Source organism: Rhinolophus sinicus, linkage group LG18, assembly GCF_036562045.2.
Source record: "Rhinolophus sinicus isolate RSC01 linkage group LG18, ASM3656204v1, whole genome shotgun sequence".
Lineage (NCBI taxonomy): Eukaryota > Metazoa > Chordata > Mammalia > Chiroptera > Rhinolophidae > Rhinolophus > Rhinolophus sinicus.
The window spans coordinates 16954384-16976261 of record NC_133767.1 but is presented as its reverse complement, the minus strand read 5'-3'; the positions used below and the strand labels follow the sequence as shown (position 1 = coordinate 16976261).

Genomic DNA, 21878 nt, shown 5'->3' with positions numbered 1-21878 from the left:
GACACCAAAATCTGCAGATACTCAAGTCCCCTATATAAAATGGTACAATGCATGCAGTCAGCCTTCCACATCTGAGGAATCGAAAACAGTACAGGTATTTAGTGAAAGAAATGGGCCGATAAGTGCACCAGTGCAGTTCACACCTGTGTTATTGAACTGTACTAGCCAAACTTCACCAAAAAACAGCTCCCTCTTTGGTGAATGGGACTCAAAGATGAATATTGGTCCTGAGAAAGCACGGCCCACGAGGCACTTACCCATTTGGATTTATACATCTTTGTATAAATCCAAATTTCAGCGTTGTTTATGGCTCTAACAGCCACTCACATCAAGTATGCAAATAACCCTGCTAGAACCAGACTCTTGAATCATTCCAGCGCAGTGTGTTAACATGCTTTTGGAAAATAATTTTTAAAAGGCACATGCAGTTGCATTGCTAGCAGTAAACATTAAAAAAATATTACGAATGTTTACATGAAAGCCAAAAGGTCTGTTATACTGTTAGTAAATAAAAGAAAAAAATTGAAAAGTAGTGTTTCTTTAATCTTTATGTGTCATCCTTTAAACATTTCTCGTTTTCATATATGCTGTATGTATTCCTAATATATTTGTGCATCTTATGTAATTTATAAATATTTATACCTAGTTGGAGACCTCTGCTCGGAATCACTTAGAGGATTCTAAGTGATTCTCCCTCAGGTCTCTGGTGGCTCTTCTTAGCTTCTCCAGTGGGTGGGTGGGTGGGTGAGTGGGTGGGTGGGTGGGTGGGGAGGGCGGGGCTTTCTCCCTAGTCCAGGGAAGGAAGCAAGACCCGCGCGCAGCGCCGCTCTCAGCCCCTAGGGGGCAGCAGAGGGAAGCAAACAACCGCTTGGAAAAAGCTGGAAGAAGCTCTGGTCCAGAAGGCACCTTAAAATGTCTGTTTTCTCCCCAGCTTTCTCCGTCATCCCTCCTCAGGACTGGAGTAAAACAAACCACCCTCAGGCCACGGAAATTGAGATGAATCCCACTGAGTGTTGGGAACAAGGAGGGGAGTGAGTCAGTGACGTTCAGGGTCATTCTGAGCTGTCGGGCTTCACCTCGGTCGGTCGTCCCATGGTGGGAGAGACCCGGCCCCTGCCCTGCTGCTGCCGGAGCCTCAGTTTCTCCAGCTGAGCTAGTGGGAATTCCATCAGAGTCCCATTACGTCCCTTTGGCCAAAGTGCCTGCCATGCAGTTGATGGCAAGTCAACATTCACAGATTCTGACTTGAGTGGCTTTCTCATCCTGAGTCACGAGTGCTTCATCCCACGGAGATTTTTCCTGGCCGGTCACTCAGAGGACATCATAACTGATGGTGGGGACCCGTGTGAGGCCAGCGCGCCACCTGAAGCTCTGTTGGATGTCAGAGCCAAGGCAAATTTGCTGGTGACCATATTGCTGTGTTTCCTGAGGACACTTTCGAACAGAAGTGCTTGCATGCTGGGGGCCTCGTGTTCTGTGAACACAGCTGGGTATTTGGGGGCCCTTCTCCTGGACCACGTCATGAGCCTCCTAACACAGCTCCAAGACACCTCCCATCCACTCACCCTGCCGGCCCACTGGGTGACCTTCCAGAAACAACCCCGAGCGTGTCATGCTTCTGCTGCCCCAAGGTGATCTCTGGAACCCCATCGCTGAGGGTGTCAGATCAGAGCTCCTGGGCCAGCGTTCAAGGCCACGGGATAGGCGCTCTCCCCAGCCCCCAGCTCTCCGAGCCACTTCCCTCTAAGTGGCTCTTCTTCCAACAGGCGTGGGGCTGGGCCACTGATGGAACCTCTCCAAGCAGCCTCAGTTTCCTCGTCTGCAAAATGGAAGCAACTAACCCCATGAGGGTTGAGAGGGATGGGATGGAGGACACGTGCGGAAAACTCTGTCCATGGTCAGGACACTTAGCCCATGTGGTGTCCCCGAGTTACAGATGAGAAAACAGAGGCTCTGAGAGGGAGGGTTGGCCCAGAAATGGCAGAGCCAGGATTAAAAAGTCCAGACTTCCACCCTCCATCTGGGACCTCTCCTAACTGTTTCCAGCTCAAACACCCCTCCTCAGCCAGCCCTCGTTGGTCCCTCTCACATCCCGTTTCCTTTCCTTCGTGGCATGTCACCATCTGCAATTATCGAATCGGTTGGCTGTCTCCGGGTTTATATTGTCTCCTTTTCCAGAATGTACGCCCCCTAAAGGCATGGACCTGGTTCGTCTTGTTCACCCTGGCACACAGCTGGGGCCCATTGAATGCTTCTTGAAGAGTTGGAAAAGCTAAGACAGTTTCAAAGAATGTGCAGAGGTAATGAAGGTGGTTCCTTTCTCTTCTGGAGAACCCACCCCCCGGGCACTTCTTTGCACAGAGCTCCAGGGCCCCTTCCTCCCCTGGGAACACTGGCCCTTTGCAGCCAGGAGCCTCATAAACAGCGTCACCTGGATGTTGGCTTTCATCCAAACCCTGGAGTGGCATCTTAACCAGGCAGCAAAGTGGGTATTAGGCTTAGATACCTTGGGAGTGAATGTTTTAAAAACTTCCGATAATTGGAAACTGGCTAATCCCTTGTGATAATTAGAGGGTCCCGGAGGCTGGGATGCTTTCCCCGGCTCTGTTTGGAAGGTTTAGGAAACAGGAAGTGACTTAGGAGCCCAGAAGCTAGCAAATGTCTTTGTCGCAGCCCAAGTCCAAAGCAAAAGGCATTTGGGTCATGTCTCTTCAAAGCATATTCACAGTTCCTGAAAAACGGGAATTTCATTATTAATAGCAGCACTTTTTCTGGTAAATTTTGTTGATTATAGAAGGGGCACGGTTACCAATTGTATAGCTCGATGATTTTTCATGAACTGAACCTCGCTGTGTGACTAGCCCTGGAAGCCCCCCCAACCCCCCACCTCGAAAGTGTAACCGTCACCCTGACTTTTAACACTGTAAGCTGCGTTTATCAAAAACGTTGTGGGCCTTGAATCCAGGTTCTCAGATTCAGGTGCCCCCAGGGCATACCCGACAGGTATCCTTAACGAGGGGGGTGCCCGTGGGACTGTGGCCCCTTGTGTCCCCAGTTCAGGGACATCTGCCAGTGATGGCCAGGCGCAAATGCAGGCCCAGTGTTGGCAGGTAGCGTGATCTTGCAAGAGAAGCTAGATGTCTGTATTTCTATGTGAAATCTCATGATTATTGAATGTTGGCAACTCATGAAAATTTAACACATGGAGGAGGCCAGCTCCATCCAGGCCAGACAGAACTGCTTATGGGCTGACCTTGGCCTGCAGGCTGCCAGTGGGGCAACTGGACGGCTCCCAGGCCTGTGGAGGAGACAGGTGTGAACACAGCATCCCAGCTCGGAGGAGGGGTGGACCGGGGTGGGCGGTGGGGCAGGCTCTGCAGTGCCGTGCGTTTGAACATGCTTTGAAGGGCACAGGAGACAGGCAGAGCAAAGTCATGCCAGGCAGTGGAAGGCAGGCAGGTGGAAGCCTGCAAGGGCTGTCTGCGCAGGGGCTGGTCAGGGGCTGCAAAGTATTGTGGGTGCTGGTGGCCGCGGGAGGGGTGGGCAGAGGGGCTGGGGACGTGGTAAAGCCAGTTCTGCAGGAGCTAGAGTGGCATTTAGACTTGGGGGCAGGCCATGGGGAGTGCCCGGAGGTTAGGCACGCTGCGTGGATGTCTCTGGCCCCACGTCCCGGAGAGGAGGGCTGTGCAGAGGGCGGGTGGGCCATGCCCTGTGACCGTCTAAAGAGAAGGGTACCTGGCCTCCTTAACAAATCCCAACCCCTCCAACCCTTGAGCATGATTTTCCTCTACCAAACCCGAGTCAGGCCCCTCTGCCCAACCAGGCCCTGACCCTGGGGGTCCTGGGTCCACTTAGTCCAGTTTTAGCAGAATCCTACTGGTCCGTTTAGTGAGAATCCCTCCCCGTGGAAGCCCAATCAGATTCCTCATTCTCCACTGTCAGTATCTGGTCCCCCTGGGCTGCTGTTGGTTTCGCCAGAAGCCGCCTCACCCCTGAGGTTTACCTGATATGCACTCTCCGTCCACGGACCCCACCCGCTCCTTGTCTGTAAGTGCCCTTGGGCTCGTCTGCTCAGAGTCCGGCCTGCTTCTTTCCCCTGTGGCAAAACTCCATGCAGAGGCCGCTTGAATGAAGTCTGCCTTCCTGTCGTGACGCGTGTCACAAATAAGTTTTCTTTCACCTCTGTCCACACCCAAGGTACTTCCAAGAGTGTCACTATCTGAAGATACAAATACCCATCCTAGGCAAGGAGCTGTCTAATGAGTTTGCGTCCATTCGCTTGGCTACTGGGAGCGGCTGCCTCCGGGGGCGTGATGTCACCCCAGGCTTCTATTTAAGGCCCAGCGAGCGCAAAGGCAGTCAGAACTTCTGATCTTCCCGCTCCCCAGAGCTGCTCCTCCTGGGCCTTCTGTCTCAGCAAAGGACAGCTCTGTCCTTGTAGGAGCTCCTCACAAACACCTCAAAGTCGTCTTTCACGCCCCAGGTTCGATCTTTGAACAAATCCTGCTGGTCTGCCTTTAAAATCGACCCAGAACCTCCAGGGCCCTTGCCACCACCCCTCCCACCCGCCACTGCCCCGGGTCTGAGCTGCTGCATTACTTACCCAACTCACTCACTAGCCCTTAGCTCACCTCTACGGCTCTACGCTTCCTGACCCAGCAGCTGGAGTGGGCCTGTTACACCCTACGTCAAATCCGGGGTTCCTCTGCTCAGAACTTCCCCAGGCTCCCACCCCTCTCAGAGTAAACACCAGAATCCCTCTGATGACCTACACAGACCATGACCGCCCCCCCCCCCCCGCCCCCGTCACCTCTCCAATCACATGCTCTGCGACTCTCCCTGCCCACTGCTCTCTGGTATCCCCTACCTCAGGGCCTGTGTACTGCTGCTCCCTCTTCCCGGAAGCTCCTTTCCTGGGATATCCCTAGGGCTTTCTCCCACCCTCCTTCAAGTGTTTGTTTCAATGTCACCTTCTCAGCAAGTTCCCCTTGAAGACTTAATTTAAAACCACAACCTGCTCCCTTCATTTCTGGCCACCTCCCTGGCTTTTTCTCCCTGCCTCTTAACACCCTCACACTCTACAACACTTTTTTTCATGTTGTGGCCTCTTTTCTCCCCAGTGTCAAGCATGCAGTGGGTGATCCGTGAGTGGAAGAGTGTCTTAGATGGAAATTTTAAACCCCTCTGCCTTCCTCTGGATATTTTTGAGAGTGTGGCCCTGGGACATATGTCACCTGGGCTCCCCTGGCTTTGGACGCCTAGGACAGGGCTCCCAGCTTGTGGGTCGTGCCCACGTGCACACCAACCACTCTCAAGCCCACCTCTGAGGGATTGGTTTTCAAATGTGGACAGATACTCCTCCGATGGATATTGCAGGCTTGTTTAAAAGTGTTACTGAATTCCTTGTACCTCTTTGGCCGTCACATATTTTCTCTGTGAACCAATACCCTCAACACTGCTGTTACTGCAGGGAGGTCCTTCTCAAAAACAGTTGGGAACGCCTTGCCTTGGGCCAGAAAAGGGACCCAATAAACAAGTCCAGAGACCCCTGGCTGGCCGTCTTTTATATGGTTCCTGCCAGGTACATGGGCCACGATGGCTCTCACCCACCCTTAGGCAGCATAGCAGCAGCTGACAGTGAACGTTTGCTCACCTACCGGAGTAAAGCAATTCCCAATCCCCTAACCTTGAGTTCTGCAAGCCCCGCCTCTCCTCAAGCAGCAGCTTCTTGGAGCAGTTCTCAGCTTGGGCAGCATTCAAATGAGCTCTGGCAATCAACATGCAATTAATCGCTGCACACCCTGGGCATCCAGGCACCAGCGCTGTGCAGAGTGAAGGGACTTCAGGGAACGCAGTCTGAGAGCAGAGGTGGGCGATGGGGTGGCTCCCCGTTGGACAATCCCCCTTGTTGCCGAGATCTGCAAAGGTTTGGGGGACTTTGGTCAATTGCCCTTGGTTCATAGGTTAACGATAGTGCCTGGCATTTATTGAGGGCCTACTAAGTGCCAAGTGCGTTTTACAGGGATGATCCCATTTCAACAGCCCAGTGTGCCTCCTTTTTATAGACAGACACTGAGGCTCAAAGCAGTTAAGAGGCTTGTTCAAAGCTCATGGTTGGTGAAGTGTCAGATGTGCCTGATCCAGGTCAGTCTTCCTGTCCCCACCCCAAACCTTGAAGATTTGGGGTTGGCAGCCTTTGTGGGGCTCCCCGCCTCGGAACCGCTAAAACTCTGTGTCTGTCATGGGACCTCCTTGGGTCCTGCTGCTCAGGATCTCAGGTGGTGATGGCCTGCCTGGGGAAGCCCCGTTCGTCACCCTCAACCCTTGGCATTCTGTCTGGGGCACTCCTTTGCCACCCTTCCCGCTGTTCCATGATAGTGACAGGGACCCCCGGTGACTGCAGCTTTGTCCTGCCAGGAGAGCCCTTCCTGTTGGTTCTCCTGGGCAGCGTCCAGGGGAAACACAAGCCCTGACTGCGTTCTTGGCGGGACACCCCTCCTGCCTGGTCCTGCAACTCCAGGTCCAGCACGAGGCGTTCCTTCCTTCCAGAGGCTCCTGCAGCTGTCTGGAAGCCCAGCAAACTCTGCAGCCCAGACCCTTTGGGGCTCCTTCCGGGAGGGGGTCCTGCTAGTTCACGTTCCTGGAGGGGAGGCCCGGCCTCACCCGGGCAGGGCCTTTCTGCGTCTTCTGCAGGGTGCCCCCTCCCGGCCGGGTTTGTTGCCCCACGTCTCCCATGGGAAGCCTCTTTCTCCGAGAGCGCCTTGCCTGGCTTACTCCTTGCTTCTTAGATCCTGCACTTGAGTGCGGGTCGCTTTCGGGGGCGTCCCTTCTATCCGGGTGCCCCACCCGCGCCTGGTGTGGGGCGCCCCCTCTCCCCGTGAGGGCGGGAGCCGGAACACTGTCGCCAGCCGCCTGCAGGTGTCTCCCCACGGAAGGGCGCGCGTCCCTGCGCCGTGGCTGCTGCCAGGCGCCAGAGGCTCCTCGCCGAGGTGCACTCGCGCTCCGAGCTCCGGGCGCGCCGGAGCCGCTCCGCCGCCGCCGCCGCCGCCGCCCGCCCCCAGCGCCGCGCCCCCACTGCGGGGGGGACCATGGGCCCACGCCGCGTCCGCCGCTGCCGATCGCAGGCACCCGAGCGCCGGGGCGCGGCGGGCAGCGGCCGCTGACGCGGGGCGCCGGCTGCCAACTTCGCGCGCGGAGCTCCCCGGCGGCGCGGTCCCGGCGGCGCGGGCGGCATGAAGACGAGCCGCCGCGGCCGAGCGCTCCTGGCCGTGGCCCTGAACCTGCTGGCGCTGCTGTTCGCCACCACCGCCTTCCTTACCACGTACTGGTGCCAGGGCACGCAGCGGGTGCCCAAGCCGGGCTGTGGCCAGGGCGGGCGCGCCGACTGCCCCAACTCGGGCGCCAACGCCACGGCCAACGGCACCGCCGCCCCCGCCCCCGCCGCCGCCGCGGGGCACAGCCCCCCTGGTGGCGCGCTCTACAGCTGGGAGACTGGCGACGACCGCTATCTGTTCAGGAATTTCCACACCGGCATCTGGTACTCCTGCGAGGAGGAGCTCGGCGGGCGCGGTGAGTGAGCGGCGGCGCCCCGCGGGCTCGGCTTCCGGCTCCCCCGGGCTGCGCGGCCCGAGCCCCCCGCCAAGCTCCCCGCTCCCGGCCGGCCGTGGCCGGCGCTGCGCAGGGCTCGGCCCCACGGTCAGGGCGGGGGGACGCGCGTGGGGCCGGTCGTTCCGGACGCTCCTCCGTTACAAGGTTCAGGGCCGAGCTCCTGCGGTGGCGGAGCGCCGGGCGGCTCGGGGGGCATTGCCGCGCCCTGGGAGGCGCGTCTCCCGGGCACCCACCCCAGCTGCGGGTCGCTGAGGCGCGCGTGCGTTTCCGCGCCAGAACTACTCTCCGTGCTCGCCCCTCCCCCTCTTTCCTTCGCGGGGCGCCGGGTGCCTCCCACCCACCCCGTCCCGCCCGGGGGTGGGCGCTGGGACGGTTGCTGGGAGCCGCTCCTCCCACCGCGGGTCCACAGGGCCGGCAGCCGAGGGAGTCACGCTTCCCCCACCCCCAGCCCGCACTAATGCGCTCCCAGACGGGCTTGCCAAGCACCCGAGTGGGGAGTTGGGCCGTGGGGTGGGTTCTGGGCAGGGAGCCCTTCGTGTCCTGACCCCGCCCGGGAGAGGACGCCGCTGGAGGGGGAAAGGAGGCAGGAGGGAAAGCGGGACAGCTGGGCGAGGCTCCCAGAGGATTGGGGGTGTGTGTGACTTTTTAGAAGGTAGATCAAAGTGCTCCCTTTGCCTCGCACCGCCCCCCCCTCCGCCGCCCGAAATGCAGCCGAGACCGGAGTGCGTGCCCGGAGGCAGGCGGTGAGGCAAGGCTGGGGGACAGCTGCTGAGCGCGGGGGTGCAGAGGCCGGGCGCTGGTCCTCCCCACCCAGTCCCCCGAAGTCCAGGTGTGGGGACGCTCTTGAATGAATTGACCTTCCCCCCCAAGGTTAAAACTCCTCGGTGCATGCATAGTCGTGGTGTCTGTGGGGACGCAAACGTAGACGGAGTGGATGGAGGGGCCGTCACCCACCGTTTGCCCTGAAGAAGTCACTGCCTCACTGGTTGAAAGGTCAGAGGGAAGGAGGTGAGCAGGGAACGCTGGGAGGCTGCTGCCTCTGCCTGCAGCCCCTCCTGCACGGCGTCCCCGGTTGGCTCCCGCGCAGCTCAGGGCTACTGCCGGGCCTGGCTTCTTCCCAGGCAGGGTCCTCTGGAGAGTAGCCAGAGTCTCCGGGTCTTCGTAGCTCGTCACCACCTTTATCTCCCTCATCACACATGGCACAACTTGAAGTTTTCTGGGTTCTGCCTCTGGTCGCCAGCTCCTTGTCCCCTGTCCCCACAGGATGGCCCCCTGTGAGGACAGGGCCAGAGCCCGGCCGTCTTTGTTCACTGCTGTCCCCAGCCTGTGCGTAGTGTCTAGTGCATAATAGGTCTTCAATATCTATTTGCAAGATAATGTTGGATGAGGCCTCGGGATGATGGACCAGAGGTTTCCTGGGGGGCTGTCTGCTCTCTCACCTGGTGGGGGGGGTGCTCCACTGAACTCTTCTGTGTTCCTGCTGGACGCTGGCTGTTTGCTGGAGATACTGGGTGTTTGCATAGGGTCCCACCCCTGACCCACTTCACCCCATCGGACTCACTTCTGACGGGCACACACGTGGTGAATTGTTCCTCTGGGATGCCATGAAAAGAATTAATCCCAAAAGGCATCTTGACTAAAATCCTCTGCTTTCCACTCAGCCCCACCCTAACCTCTGGCACTGAGGCCTCCTTACGTCTTGCCCTTGTCTGTGCCCTTTGCGGTGAGGTCCCCACACGTCTTTCTCCAAGCTTGGGAAGATGTTTCAGGGCTTGGAAGGTCCTGCCTTGGACACGTCACCTCCTCCTCCCACCAGGAGTCTCCTTTGCGGGGAAAGCAGCCACCTTGCTTCTTCCCACACAATGCGTGGTGGCGGCATCTCAGGCTCGGAGTGGTCTCCCCCGCTCCCCGCCCCAGCCGAGCCTCTTTGTTTAAGGGGTATCTGGCCTCTGCCTGAAGGTCACGCTCCCAACTCTTGCCGTTATTTCCCTGTCGCTCACTTATAGGGCATCCAGGATGTTTAAACCCACGCATTAAAAAAGAGTCTTGATTGAAAAACATTTAAGAACAATGTCAGGTTACATTGATTGAGCCCTTCCTGTGCCCCAGGCACAACTCCCAGATCTTGTTGAATCCTGGCCAGTACCATTGAGGCAGACACTTCTATCGTGCCCATTTTTCAGATGAGGAATTTGAGGCTCAGAAAGGGTTTTGGCCAGGTCTCACAGCTGGCCAGGGGCCTGAATTGTCTTCTGGGGCAGAAAGGAGTCCACAAGAGGGGGTACCTGAGGGGGTACCGGAAGAGGATGGCACAGTTGGGGATGGGAGGAAGGGTGATTTAGCGGGTTCAGCCTAAGACCCCCTCTACCAGTCCTGTTAGTAAAAACGAGGATGGTTAGTTTGTTGGGAAAATAAAACAAACCCACAGTTTTCTCTTGAACACTGTTGGCTAGAGATTGTCCCTCCCAGAAAATCACAGTTTTCCTCCCTGGGGGCTTGGAAAATAGTTATCAACCTGTTAGTGCCGGTGAGAAATTTGGAAGGCCTGAGCTAGCCCGGATGGTTACCCCCGTCCCCCCTGCCACAGTGCTCAAATCCTGCCCCTCCATTGCCATGGTCCTGAAAGGGTGTCAGAAAGTACCTGGCCTCAAACTTTTGTTGCTATGACAACCTTTTTTCTGGGTTCTGTGACCATTTTTAAATGTATTTTTTTACTTGAAGAGGAGAAAAACGCCCCAACAAATCCTGGGGAAAAAAAAATCCTGCCCTCCCCTGCCCCCACCCCTGAGAACATGGAAGACCCACTTCTTTCCCTCCCACCCGTGAAACTAGAAGGAATTTCACGTTCACCGAATGAAAACACCAACCACGAAATCCTAACCTCTCTGTGAGAAGCAGCTGCTAAATGTTCCTTCCTCTTCACGGTAATTTCCTTCTGTGCTCAGCAAAACCTCTCCCCACTCTGGGCAGCCACAGGGAAATCTAATAAGCCCCTTCGCCCCCCCCCCCAACACACACACACTAAAAATCTACAGCATTCACAAAGAAAACTGCAGCCTGTCCTAAACGGACGCAATTTCCCCAGACCCAGCACAAAGGAACCTTTTCTCCTTCCTTCCAAGAAGGAGCGTCAACCTCCTTCAGCAAACAGAAAGGAGGGGAAGTGTGGCCTCGGCACGGAACTACCCGAGCCCTTCACGCCAATTGGAGTTCTCTCTGGTTTGAATGCTCCGAAGGGGTGGGTGGGTGCACACTCGGGCAGTCTGGGGTCCGCTGCAGCGGCAAGGCCTGGAGGAGGGACCATGGGGGTCTGGGGTGGTGAGGAGAAGCGGTGGCCAGCAGGTGCGTGGGCTAACTGGGATCACAGGTGATTGAACTTGATCCTGAGGAAACAGTGACTAGGGAATTGATGGGGCACTGGGTTGAGGACTTTGGAAGATGGCTGCAGGGCTGGGACTGGGGTGGCCAGAGAGGAGATGGGAAGCAGACGCGGGTGGCTGGGTGACGACTCGTCCCTAGACCACTGTCTCCCCTGTGACGGGGGCAGCCGTACCCTTTCTCTCTTGTGAAGGATGGAAGGCTCTCCAGTGTAAGGCCAGGCTCTGCCTCATTTCTTAGCTGTGTAGCTTTTGCGAGTCCCTCAGTTTGCTCCCCTGTAGAATGGGGATTGGAGCAGCTCGCACTTGGCCCAGGTGCCACCCTGTCTGAGCCACTCATATTTCTCCGGTGCATTTCTGCAGTGGCCTCCCAGCTTCCGCCATGGTTCCCCCATGGCTCCCCCCAGCCCACGCTCCACCCAGAATCAGCGTAACCGTGAGATCCTGCCGCCCCTCCGAAAGCCTCTTCTTAGAGTCAAAGCCAGGGTATCCTGTGTGTGAAGGGGACCCTCAACCCCTCCCACTACAGCCCCCTCTGAGCTCTTCTCCCTCTCCACGCCCCCCCCAACCTCCCTGCAGATACCGGCTCCTGAGACCCTGGCCCCATCACCAGGCACTCTTCCTCCAGATTACCACAAGACTGTTTCTAGAAATTTCTTTGAGTCAGTGCTGAGCTTTCTCCAAGCCCCCAAATCAAAATTGATCTCCCCACTTGATTTTTCTCTAGCACTTGCCTCATGGACTTTACCTCCAGGTTCCTTGCTTGTTTTGTGTGTGGCCCACCAGCTCTGTGAAGGTTGGGTTGCGTTTATCTGCTGGCTGTGCAGGGCTCCCATGGGCACATAGTAGGTGCTCAGTCAATATTCTTGGGAGGAAAGTTGCTATGTTGTTATGGGTGGTGGTGGTGCTTGTTTTTATCCAGTTCTTTCCGAGGCTCTGAGTGTCTCACTATGCAATGAGCCAGGGCTGTCCCGGGACCTCCCCCCGATCCACTGAGGAGCCGCCACACAGCACCCTCCTTCTCACACCCAAGTGAGTGTCGGGTGGGGCTCTTCCCTCCCAGGACGAGACAGCACCCCCAGCTGCCCTCATGCCTTTCTTGCTTTTCTTTTCTACTGAAAAATCCCAGCTTTTCTGCCTGCTCCTTTAAATGCTGCTGCTGTATTTTCTCAAGTTTGAGGACACGTGTGATATCCCCAGCCGGGAAGTTTCTAGTACTTAGGAGTGTGTTGGTGTATATCTGATGGGTTTCGTGTTAGGAGTATCTGACAGGGGAAGGTTCCGACTGTGAAAGGTGTGGCTCTAAGCCCTTGACATGTGTTACGTCCTTCCAGCCCCAAAACAGCCCTATGAGGTAGGTACCATGGTTAATGCCCATTTTCCAGATGAGGAAACTGAGGCCCAGGGAGATGACCACAAGATCACACAGCTACCACATGGCAGAGCCGGGACGCTCACCCAGGCAGAAGCTTCAGACCCTGCTGTACTACACTGCACCCCACCGCTGCCACCCCAATTCATTCAGGCTCCCCAGCTCCTCCGACAGGCCTTGTTGGGACGAGCACTGCACCAGGAGTCGTGGGCCCCAGGTTCAAGTCTAGATGCAAATGCCAGCTTGCAGAGCAACTGTGGATACGTCGCTTTTTTTTCTTCCTTATGTGTAAAATGAGAGTTTTGTTTTGTTTTTTGTCTGGATGACGGAGGAGGCAGAGCACGCCATGACCACAGACGGTCCTGGATCCAGCCCCCAGGCCACCACTCACCTGCTGTGTGGTGTCTGGTCGGGACTTGCCTCTCTGGGCCTCAGTTTCCTTGGCTGGGACACGAGGACGATAATATATGCCTCCCTGCATCTGTGGGGTTCAAGCAGATACTCAAGCACTCCGCTGGCACCCGGCCAGCGAGGACGTACTGCGCTTGCTGAGATCTGACCCCGGGGCAGAGGCCGCAGACCGGCCTGCGGGTCAGCTCTCAGCTGCCTGTTCTGTGTGTTTGGCTCATCAGTGTTTACAGTATATTTGAATCAGTTGCCAACATTTGAAAATTGACACACGTCATAGAAACATATGGATTCATGGTTTTTCTCACAAACCTGGCTGATCTGTGGGCCGTGGGCTGGCTCCTGTGGGAGTGGGAGCTGCCCCAGCCGGAACCCACAGACTGCCCACGCCCGCCTGCCCCCTCAGTACTGAGGTGACTCGCCACCGCCCAGGACCTCAGGCGCCCAGCCATGGAGTCGGATCCCTTCCCTCTTCTATTCAGGATTCTCCCGTGGGTTCCCTCTCCTCAGTGACCATCCCAGGGCCTGTGGGCCTGGGGGATTTGCCCCCCACTGTCTCTGTGACCCCTCACCTCCCCTCCCCTCAGTGGCTCTGCTCCAGCCACACCTGCCTCCTGGCTGACCCTTGAATGGCCAACACCCCCTGCCACAGGGCCTTTGCACTGCTGTTCCTACCGTCTGAGAACTCTTCTGTCAGACACAGAGCTGCAAGGTTCCCTTCCTTCTCAGGCCAGTCTCTGCTCAAATGTCCCCTTCTCAGTGAGGCATCGAGGACCTCGCGCTGTCTACATCGGTGACCTCCCCACCTCCCAGCATATCCCTGGCCCACCCTATTCCCCTCATCACTGTAATTGCTGCCGTACCCACCACCTGTCTCACTCATTTAGCTTCTTTATTCTCTCCCTCCCCTGCTCCGGTGCTCGCCCCATGAGACGGGATTTGGTCCATGTCACATCATGCCACATCCCAGAGCCTAGACGAGAAGGCACTCAGGAGGGGTTCTGTGACTGTCTGTTCAATGCATTTGGGATTCTAGGAACTGCTCCAGCATCTGCGTGCCGCGAGAGGCTGGACTCTGTGCTCTGTGCCTGCGAGTCCCATGGACTTGTCCGACTTCCCTCCTCCTTCCTCCCCGTCCCGTTCTGCTCCCGGGAAGTGTGTTCAGTGGGGTGCTATGAGGACCCACACGGGTGCCCCGGTTTCCATTCTGGGGTGCGAGACTCAGAACCGTCTTCCGGATGTGCTGTGACCTCTGTGTGGCCCGCAGGACAGAGCTGGTGCAGCTCTGTTGGTCCCAAGTGATGGAAGCAGACTTGAGCCCAATAAGAACGAAGGGGAGTTTATTAGAAGGAAGTGCACGCCCACAGAGTCCAGGCACAGGTGAGGTGACCAGACCTTGGGGGCCAGAGCCAGGGTCCCCTGGGCTCTTGGAGGCCCCATTTCATGGGCCCTCCCTCAGGTCTGGGGCCACCAACTAAAATTCTACAAGGGCCAGACGGGAAGCCCAAGAGAAACGCTCAGAACAAAACCATTGAAGCTCCCAGGAGGCCAGGCTGTATGTGTGTTGGGGTGAAGGGGGCCTGGGGGAAGGGGGGTGAGAGGGAAACGGTGAGGGGCAGGTGCAGACAGCGGAACAAAAAGGTGAGGAGCTGAGAGGGGGTGGAGAGAGGCAGAGAGACAGAGATTCAGAGAGACGGACACAGAGGGAGAGACTGAGAGAAAGAGAAACAGACGTGCACACACGCAGGGAGAGAGCAGGCCTGGGGAGCGGGAGGAGAGAGGCAAGTGAGGGGAGCCCCACGTAGTCCGGGGGAGGTGGCGAGGAGCAGACAGCTCTTTTCCAGGAGAGACTAAGCCCCCACCGGAGAAGGCAGCTCTGTGTACCTGTGGCTCTCAGGGCCGCAGCCCTCGGCGAGGGACAGGCGGGGAAGGCGGCGTAGACCCTCCAGCAGTCTCTCTCCCACTCTCCGTCCCCCCACACCCCCCACCGGTGCAGAGCGGTGGGTTTGGTGTTTGGGGTGCTTCAGCTCATCACAGCTCACTGGCCTCTCTCCAAACCGTCCCAACTTACTTTTATTAATCATTCACCATCTAAGTAAACTCCGTCTGCGGGGGCAGCTTCTCGACAAGCCAGCTGGATCGCTGCCTCTGTCGCCTCTGGGACACACATGTGGCGGCTCCACACCCCTGTCCATGTCCGTTTATCCCCCCTTATCTCCCCTCTTTACCCTGCTTTCTTTATTGAAGGGGCCAGTTCTGGAAGAGGGGAGGGAGAAGCTTAAATCCTTGCTTCCGTCTGTCCCCCCACAGTCTGGCCTGCCAGCCTTGTCCAATGCCTCCTGTGAGAGATCTTCTGGGGGGTCCTGGAGAAGCACACAGGGAGGGAGACCCTCCCCAGGTCACAGTGGGGGGGTCTTAGCGTCTCCAGGGAGTCCACACTGAGGTCTAACGACACCTCAGTGGACAAGTCCCACACCAGCCATCTCCTCGTCCACCCTCACTGGCCAAGACAGACTGGAAAATGCTGCTGTGTCTGCGAATCTGGGAGGGTTTGAGCAGCCCTGGGCTGGTCCAGGCCGTCCTCACCAGGCACCAGATCCAAGAGGCTCCATCTCTGGGCTGCCATGGCTGCTGGGGCAGGAAAGGGGGTGGGTTTCTGCCTAGAAGAGGGAGAAATTTACCAATTGATTTGCATTTCCCACGATCGCAGCTAATCTCCTCGGGGGCTGGAGAATTGCAGTCCTACTGTGTGCCTAGAAAGCAGAGGTAGGAAGATTGGTGACAGCATGGATGGCTACCTTATCTTAACCCTGCCCTTCTCAGCCCCATCTCAATAAAGGACAGTGCCATCTTTCTAATTTCTCAGGCAAAAACCTTGGAACCATCTCCTCTCTCTATTTCTCTCTCTCTCTCTCTCTCTCTCTCTCTCTCTCTCTCTCTCTCTCACACACACACACACACACTCACACACTCACACACACACACACACACACACACTCCATTCAAGCCATCAGCAAATCCTATTGGCTCCTTTAAAAACATATCCAGAGTTCAACCGTTTGTCCCCCTCTCCTCCACACCACGGTCTGAGCCCACGCCATCTCTTGCCTGGAAGACTCTATCACTCTCCTCATGGGTCTTCCTGCCCCGCCTCACCGGTCTGCAGAGAGATCCTACTGTGCATTGGATGGCACCCACCTCAAATGTCATCCCAGTGGCTACAAGACCCAACGGAACCAGTCCTGGTCCCTCTGCCTCCTCTCACGTGACACTGTTCCAAGCCTCCTCTGCTCCAGCCCCGTGACCCTCTGGGCGTTTGCACAAACACCCCCAGGCATGCTTCTGCCTCGGGGCCTTTGCACGTGCAGTCTCCTCAGCCTCAACACTCTTTCCCCAGATTTCCACTCTTATTTTTCTTGAACAACTACTATGTGCCAGATTTTGTCTACGTGCAGGGATGATGGCAGGAAACAAGACAGATGAAAATGTTTTTCATAATATATATTTTTATTAGTTTCAGGTGTACAAAGCAATGTACCAGTTAGACATTTACACCCCTCACAAAGTGATAACCCCTCCTCCTCCAATCAGCTGCCCTTCTGACATCGTATATGGCTGTTACAATTCAGATGACATTTTTTAATTTCATGGAGGTTATATCGTAGAGCAGGAAGACTGACAGGAGAAAGTGGTTTATTGACTTGTGCTTTTAACCTGGATTTATTGAGCCCCTACTGAGGCCACTGTGGATCGAGTGGGGGACAAAACCAAGGCCCTATGTTTGTGAGCTGACATTCTAGAGGGGACAGACCATGAGAACGGGCTTATCACTCACTGTGGCTCGCATGGAGCCAGATTCAGGCCAGAATGACCCTGGGACTCAGGGGTCAGGGAATCAGCTGGACACCATGAGGGGGTGAAGGCCAACAGACCACTCCTGCTTCTTGATTGCATGAGCCAGTCACATCGCTGTGATTTTTCAAGGCTGCTTTTCATTTTCCCCTCCAGTAGTGATGGCGTAGAATTTTTGAGACAGTCGTCTTTCCCTCCTATGCAGCCCAGTTGTTCCAGAATTTCAAGTATTTTTTCGGCGTAGCTTCTTCCATCTTGAAAGAGTTATCCTCCTTTGTAATAAGGGATTATTTGGAAGGATTTTCTGGAAGCTGTCTTGTCTTTGATCTTCATTCATTTACTACATTTATTGAGCACTTACTCTGCTAAGCACTATGAATTCTTGGTGACTTTGATGAATAAGATCCCTGCTCACAAGGAGAGAAAGTAAATAAGTTAAAAAAAATAGTAGATAAGTCCATAATTTCATATAGAATCAATAATTTCATAAGTGCTGTGAAACAGGGTCAGGAGATAGCCCTTGTGGTGGAGTTTTTGATGAGGTGTCAGGGAAATGTTTTTGAAGGGGTGACATTTGAACAGAGACACGAACGACTAGAAGGAGACAGCCATGCAGCATTCTGGGGGAGGTAGGAGCATTCTAGGCAGAGTAAGTTTATCCTTGGTGATTAGTCATTTCAGTTCTCTACTTCTTGAGTCATTTTTTTTAGTGAGTTGTGTTTTCTTAGAAAATAATATATGCATCAAGAGTTTCAAACTTATTTGCATAAAATTGAGCATAGAATTTTCTTATGATTAAAAGGAAAATTTTCTTTTCGATTCATTTCTTTTCTGTACTCCTAATCCTGCATTTTCTCTCTTTCTTTTGATTTCTCTGGCTTAAGTCTGCTGAGGGTGATATGAGCCCTGGTAAAAATTGCTTTTCAGACCCTCTGGAAATGGTAGACTGGCTTGAAATCTTTACAATCTTTTCATGGGATCTGTTAGAGGTTCTGGTGACTTGTTCCATCTTTCTCCCCCCACCCCTTTTTTTCCAGTCGAGGTCTTGCCAGCTTGGCTGTTTTATTCCACTTCCCACCCCCTTTTTTAAAGAATCAGTACTTTTGTATTTATCAATTCTATTTAAGTTTTCTAATACATCCTTGTTTTCTTTTGCTTTACTTTTTTGAGGTTTGTTTTGCTAGTGTGTTCAGATATTTGAGCTGAAAACTTTGTTTCCATAGTTAAAAACAAAGAATTCATTTAATGCTATGAGTTTGCCTCTGAGTACCACTTTGGCTATATCTTGTGAATTTCAAAATGCAGTGCTTTCTTTGAAATGATTTTCAAAAAATTCTGAAATTATAATTTTGTTTCTAACAGTTCTGAAATTTCACTTTTGTTTCTTCATTGATCCAAGGATAATTTAGTAGAGCATTTAAAAATTTCCCAGGTCTTTGTTTTATTTGCTTAACTTTTTTATTTTTATTAATTTCTAGTTTTACTGAATGATAGAGAAGGTGGCCTGTGAAGTTTCTGCTCCATTGTTTTGGGGTAATTGTTTTATTTGAAAAAGCAGGTATATTTTCTGTGTGTAAAGTAAAGCAGTTTTACAGAAAGTGTTCTTCAAAGACTATCTTGTTATTTATTTCTCGTTGCTTTCTTGATCTGCCAGAAGCTAGATGAGGTAGGTCAGTCTTTCTCTTCAATAGAATCCTTTTCATTTTTACTGTGTTTCTGGCAGTTTTTGTTTTTATAAAAGTTCATTTTATGTTATTTATCACAAAAAGATTCGTGGCAGTTATGTTTGCATTGTGGATTTTACTTTTGTCAATATAAAATAACTGTTTTCCTTTAGTGAATGCTTTTGACTTTGAATTCTATTTTTTCATATTTTCATATTGCTATTCCTGCTTTCTTTTGTTTGTGTCACCTTGATGTATCTTTCTGGCCTTTTTATTTTAACTTTTCCATGTCTTTGTGTTAGGTGCATATCTGGTAAAAACAGAATAGTTAGATTCTGTCTTTTGGTACAACCTGAGGGTTTTAACCAAATAAACTTTATTTCTATAATAAATATGTTGGATCGTATGTCTCTATTTTTGTTGAATGCTTTCAATTCTTTATTCCTTTTCCTTTATACATTTTATTTGTTTTTATCTTATACTATATGGATTAGGTTTTGTTTCTTTTATCTTTACTAATGATTTAAAAAGTATACACACTGCTGTTTTCAGTACCTGGACTTCTATTTCTCTAATAATTTTGAAAAGCAATTCCATAAACAGTGCATCTTCTCTGGTAAGATGAGGAGATTAGTTGCTCTTGAATTCTGTTTTTTACACTCATAGTTGTAACAATAATTGCCACTGGATCTCTTCTTAACTGGTTTCAGTGCTAATTGCAAGTCGCTTTGCTTCACTGTTCCCCCAGTTTTATTCACCTCGTGGTTAGCTCTGAATGCTAGATGTGATGGAGCAGGTGCTGGCTACAGCTGTGTGGCCGAATCCTGTGCTAGGTGCTGGGGGTGCTGCCATGGAGTGTGCTGACACCTGGGTAGGTTCCTGCCCTCGTGGGACTTCTAGTTGTGTGTATGTGTGTGCATGCTCAGGTGTGCTCAGGTGTGAGTGTCTGTCGGTGCGAATAACACACAAGGAAGCAAACCCATACCCCTCTGAGGAGGGACATCTAAGTAAGACTTGAAGAGTGAGAGGAAGTGGACTGTGTCCAGTCACGGAAAACAGCACGTGCAAAGGGGTCAGAGCTTGGTGAGTAGGCAGCATGGAGTGAAGGCTGAGGTGTAGTGAGCCCTGCCTGTGGAGTGGGGTAAAGTGAGAGAGAGAGCAGAGAGAAGAGCAGGGCCTTGTAGGAGTTGAGGGGTGGACTGTATCCTCAATGCACGCCATCTTCCTCTTAACTCTTGTTTATCCAAGAATAGCTCTCTGTGGCCTTTAGAGATGGATGACACCATAGCTGGGTATAGAATCCACGGGTTTAAGCCTTTCCCCTTAGCACCATGGGGGCGTCACTCCATGCTTCATGCATCTAGTGTTGAGGAAGAAATGTCTGAATTCAGCCTAATTTTTCCTTTGTAGGTAATTTGGTGTTGTCCCTGAATTATTTTTATTTATTTATTTATTTTTACAAAACATTTTAATTAAAATACAGCTAACATACAATATTATATTAATTTCAGGTGTACCCCATAGTTATTCAACATTTACATACCTAAAGAAGTGATCACCATAAGCCCAGCACCATCTGACACCGTCCCCGCTGTCACAGTATTACTGACTATATTCCCCATGCTGTACATTACATCCCTATAATTTATTTGTCTTATACCTGGAAATTTGGACCTCTTATGCCCCTTCACCTCCCACCCCCCCTTTAACATTTTCAAGTACAGTCAAGGGGATCACTTCTTAAATTTCAATATTATTTTATATTTCAGGTGTACAGCATAGTGGTTAGACATTTATATAATTTAAGAAGTGATCCCCCTGACTAGTACCCACCTGGCACTATACATAGTTATTACCATATTATTGACTATAGTCCCTATGCTTCACTTTACATCCCCATGACTATTTTGTGACTACCAATTTGTACTCTCAATGTCTTCACCTTTTTCACCCACCTCCAATCCCCCTCCCATCTGGCACCCAGGCTGCCTCCACATCTTGGCCATTGTAAACAATGCTGCAATGAACATATGGATGAGCATGTCCCCTCAAAGTAGCGTTTTGGGTTTCTTCAGATAAATACCCAGAAGTGGGATTACTGGGTCCTTCTTTGTCTCTTGTTATAGCCTTTGTTTTAAAGTCTATTTTGTTTGGTATAAGTATTGTTACCCAGCTTTTTGTTGTTTTGTTTTTCATGAAATATCTTTTTCCATCCCTTTACTTTCATTCTGTGTCTTTTGATCTGAAATGAGTCTCTTGTAGGAAGTGTATGTAAGGGTCTTGTTTTCTTATCCATTCAGCCCCCTATGTCTTTTGATCCAAGCATTTAATCCATTTACATTGAAAGTAATTGGTGATAGATATATAGTTACTGCCATTTTATTATTCATAATTTTGATCCCCTTCTTTCCCCCATCTTAAAGAAGTCCCTCTAACATTCTTTGTAATACTGGTTTGGTGGTGATGAACTCCTTTAGCTTTTCCTTGTCTGGGAAGCTCTTTATCTGTCCTTTGATTCTAAATGATAGCCTTGCTGGGTAGAGTAATCTTGGCTGTAGTTCCTTACTTTTCATCACGTTGAATCTTTTGGGCCAGTCCCTTCTGGCCTGCAAAGTTTCTGTTGAGAAATCAGCTGACAATTTTATGGGGCTCCCTTATAAGTTCCTAAGTTGCCTTCCTCTTGCTGCTTTTAGGATTCTCTCTTTGTCTTTAACCTTTGCCATTCTAATTATAATGTGCTTTGGTGTGGGCCTGTTTGAGTTCATCTTGTTTGGGATTCACTGCACTTCCTGGACTTGTATTTCCTTCACCAGGTTAGGAAAGTTTTCAGTCATTATTTCTTCAAATAGGTTCTCAATCCCTTGCTTTCTCTCTTCTCCTTCTGGTACCCTTATGATGCAAATGTTGCTGCACTTGATGTTATCCCTGAGGCCTCTTAAACTATTCTCGTTATTATTTTTTTATTCTTTTTTCTTTTTGCTGTTTTGATTCGGTGTTTCCCACCTTTTATTCAAAATCACTGATTTGATCCTCTGCTTCATCTAGTCTCCTGGTGACTCCTTCTAGTGCAGTCTTCATTTCAGCTATTGTATTCTTCACTTTAAAAAAAAAAAATTTTATTGGGAAGCATTGTTTTTCCAGGACTCATCAGCTCCAAGTCAAGTCGTCATTGTCACTCTAGTTGGGGAAGACGCAGCTCACTGGCCCATGTGGGAATCGAACCGGTGACCTTGGTATTATGAGCGCTGAGCTCTAATCACTGAGCCAACTGGCCACCCTGTATGCTTCACTTCTGACTGGTTCTTTCTTAAGGTTTCTGTGTTCTTTTTTTACACTTTCTATCACTTTGTTGGACTTCTCGCTAAGTTCCTTGAGCATCCTTATAACCGTTGTTTTGAACTCTATGTGGTAACTTGCTTGTCTCCATTTCGTTTAGTTCTTTCCCTGGAGTTTTCTACTGTTCTTTCACCTGGGATGTATTTCTTTGTTTCCTCATTTTGGCTACTTCTCTGTGTTTGTTTCTATGTGTTAGGTAGATTTGCTACGGCTCCCAGTCTTGGCCGGGTGGTCTTATTTAGTAGGTGCTGTGTGGGGCCC

General features: G+C 52.2%; 1 protein-coding gene across 2 annotated transcripts in view; it reads left to right on the top strand.

Moving 5' to 3' along the window:
• The first annotated feature begins 6940 nt into the window (after nt 1-6940).
• The window catches only part of GSG1L (GSG1 like), a 192904-nt gene continuing 177966 nt past the window's right edge, over nt 6941-21878 (top strand). Inside the window, exon 1 of one of the 2 annotated variants that reach the window (XM_074322757.1) lies at nt 6941-7569. In XM_074322757.1, the coding sequence (XP_074178858.1) occupies nt 7233-7569 (337 nt within the window). In that variant the 5' untranslated portion in view covers nt 6941-7232. The remainder of the gene's footprint in view (nt 7570-21878) is intronic. The other variant, XM_074322758.1, reaches the window with a different exon arrangement.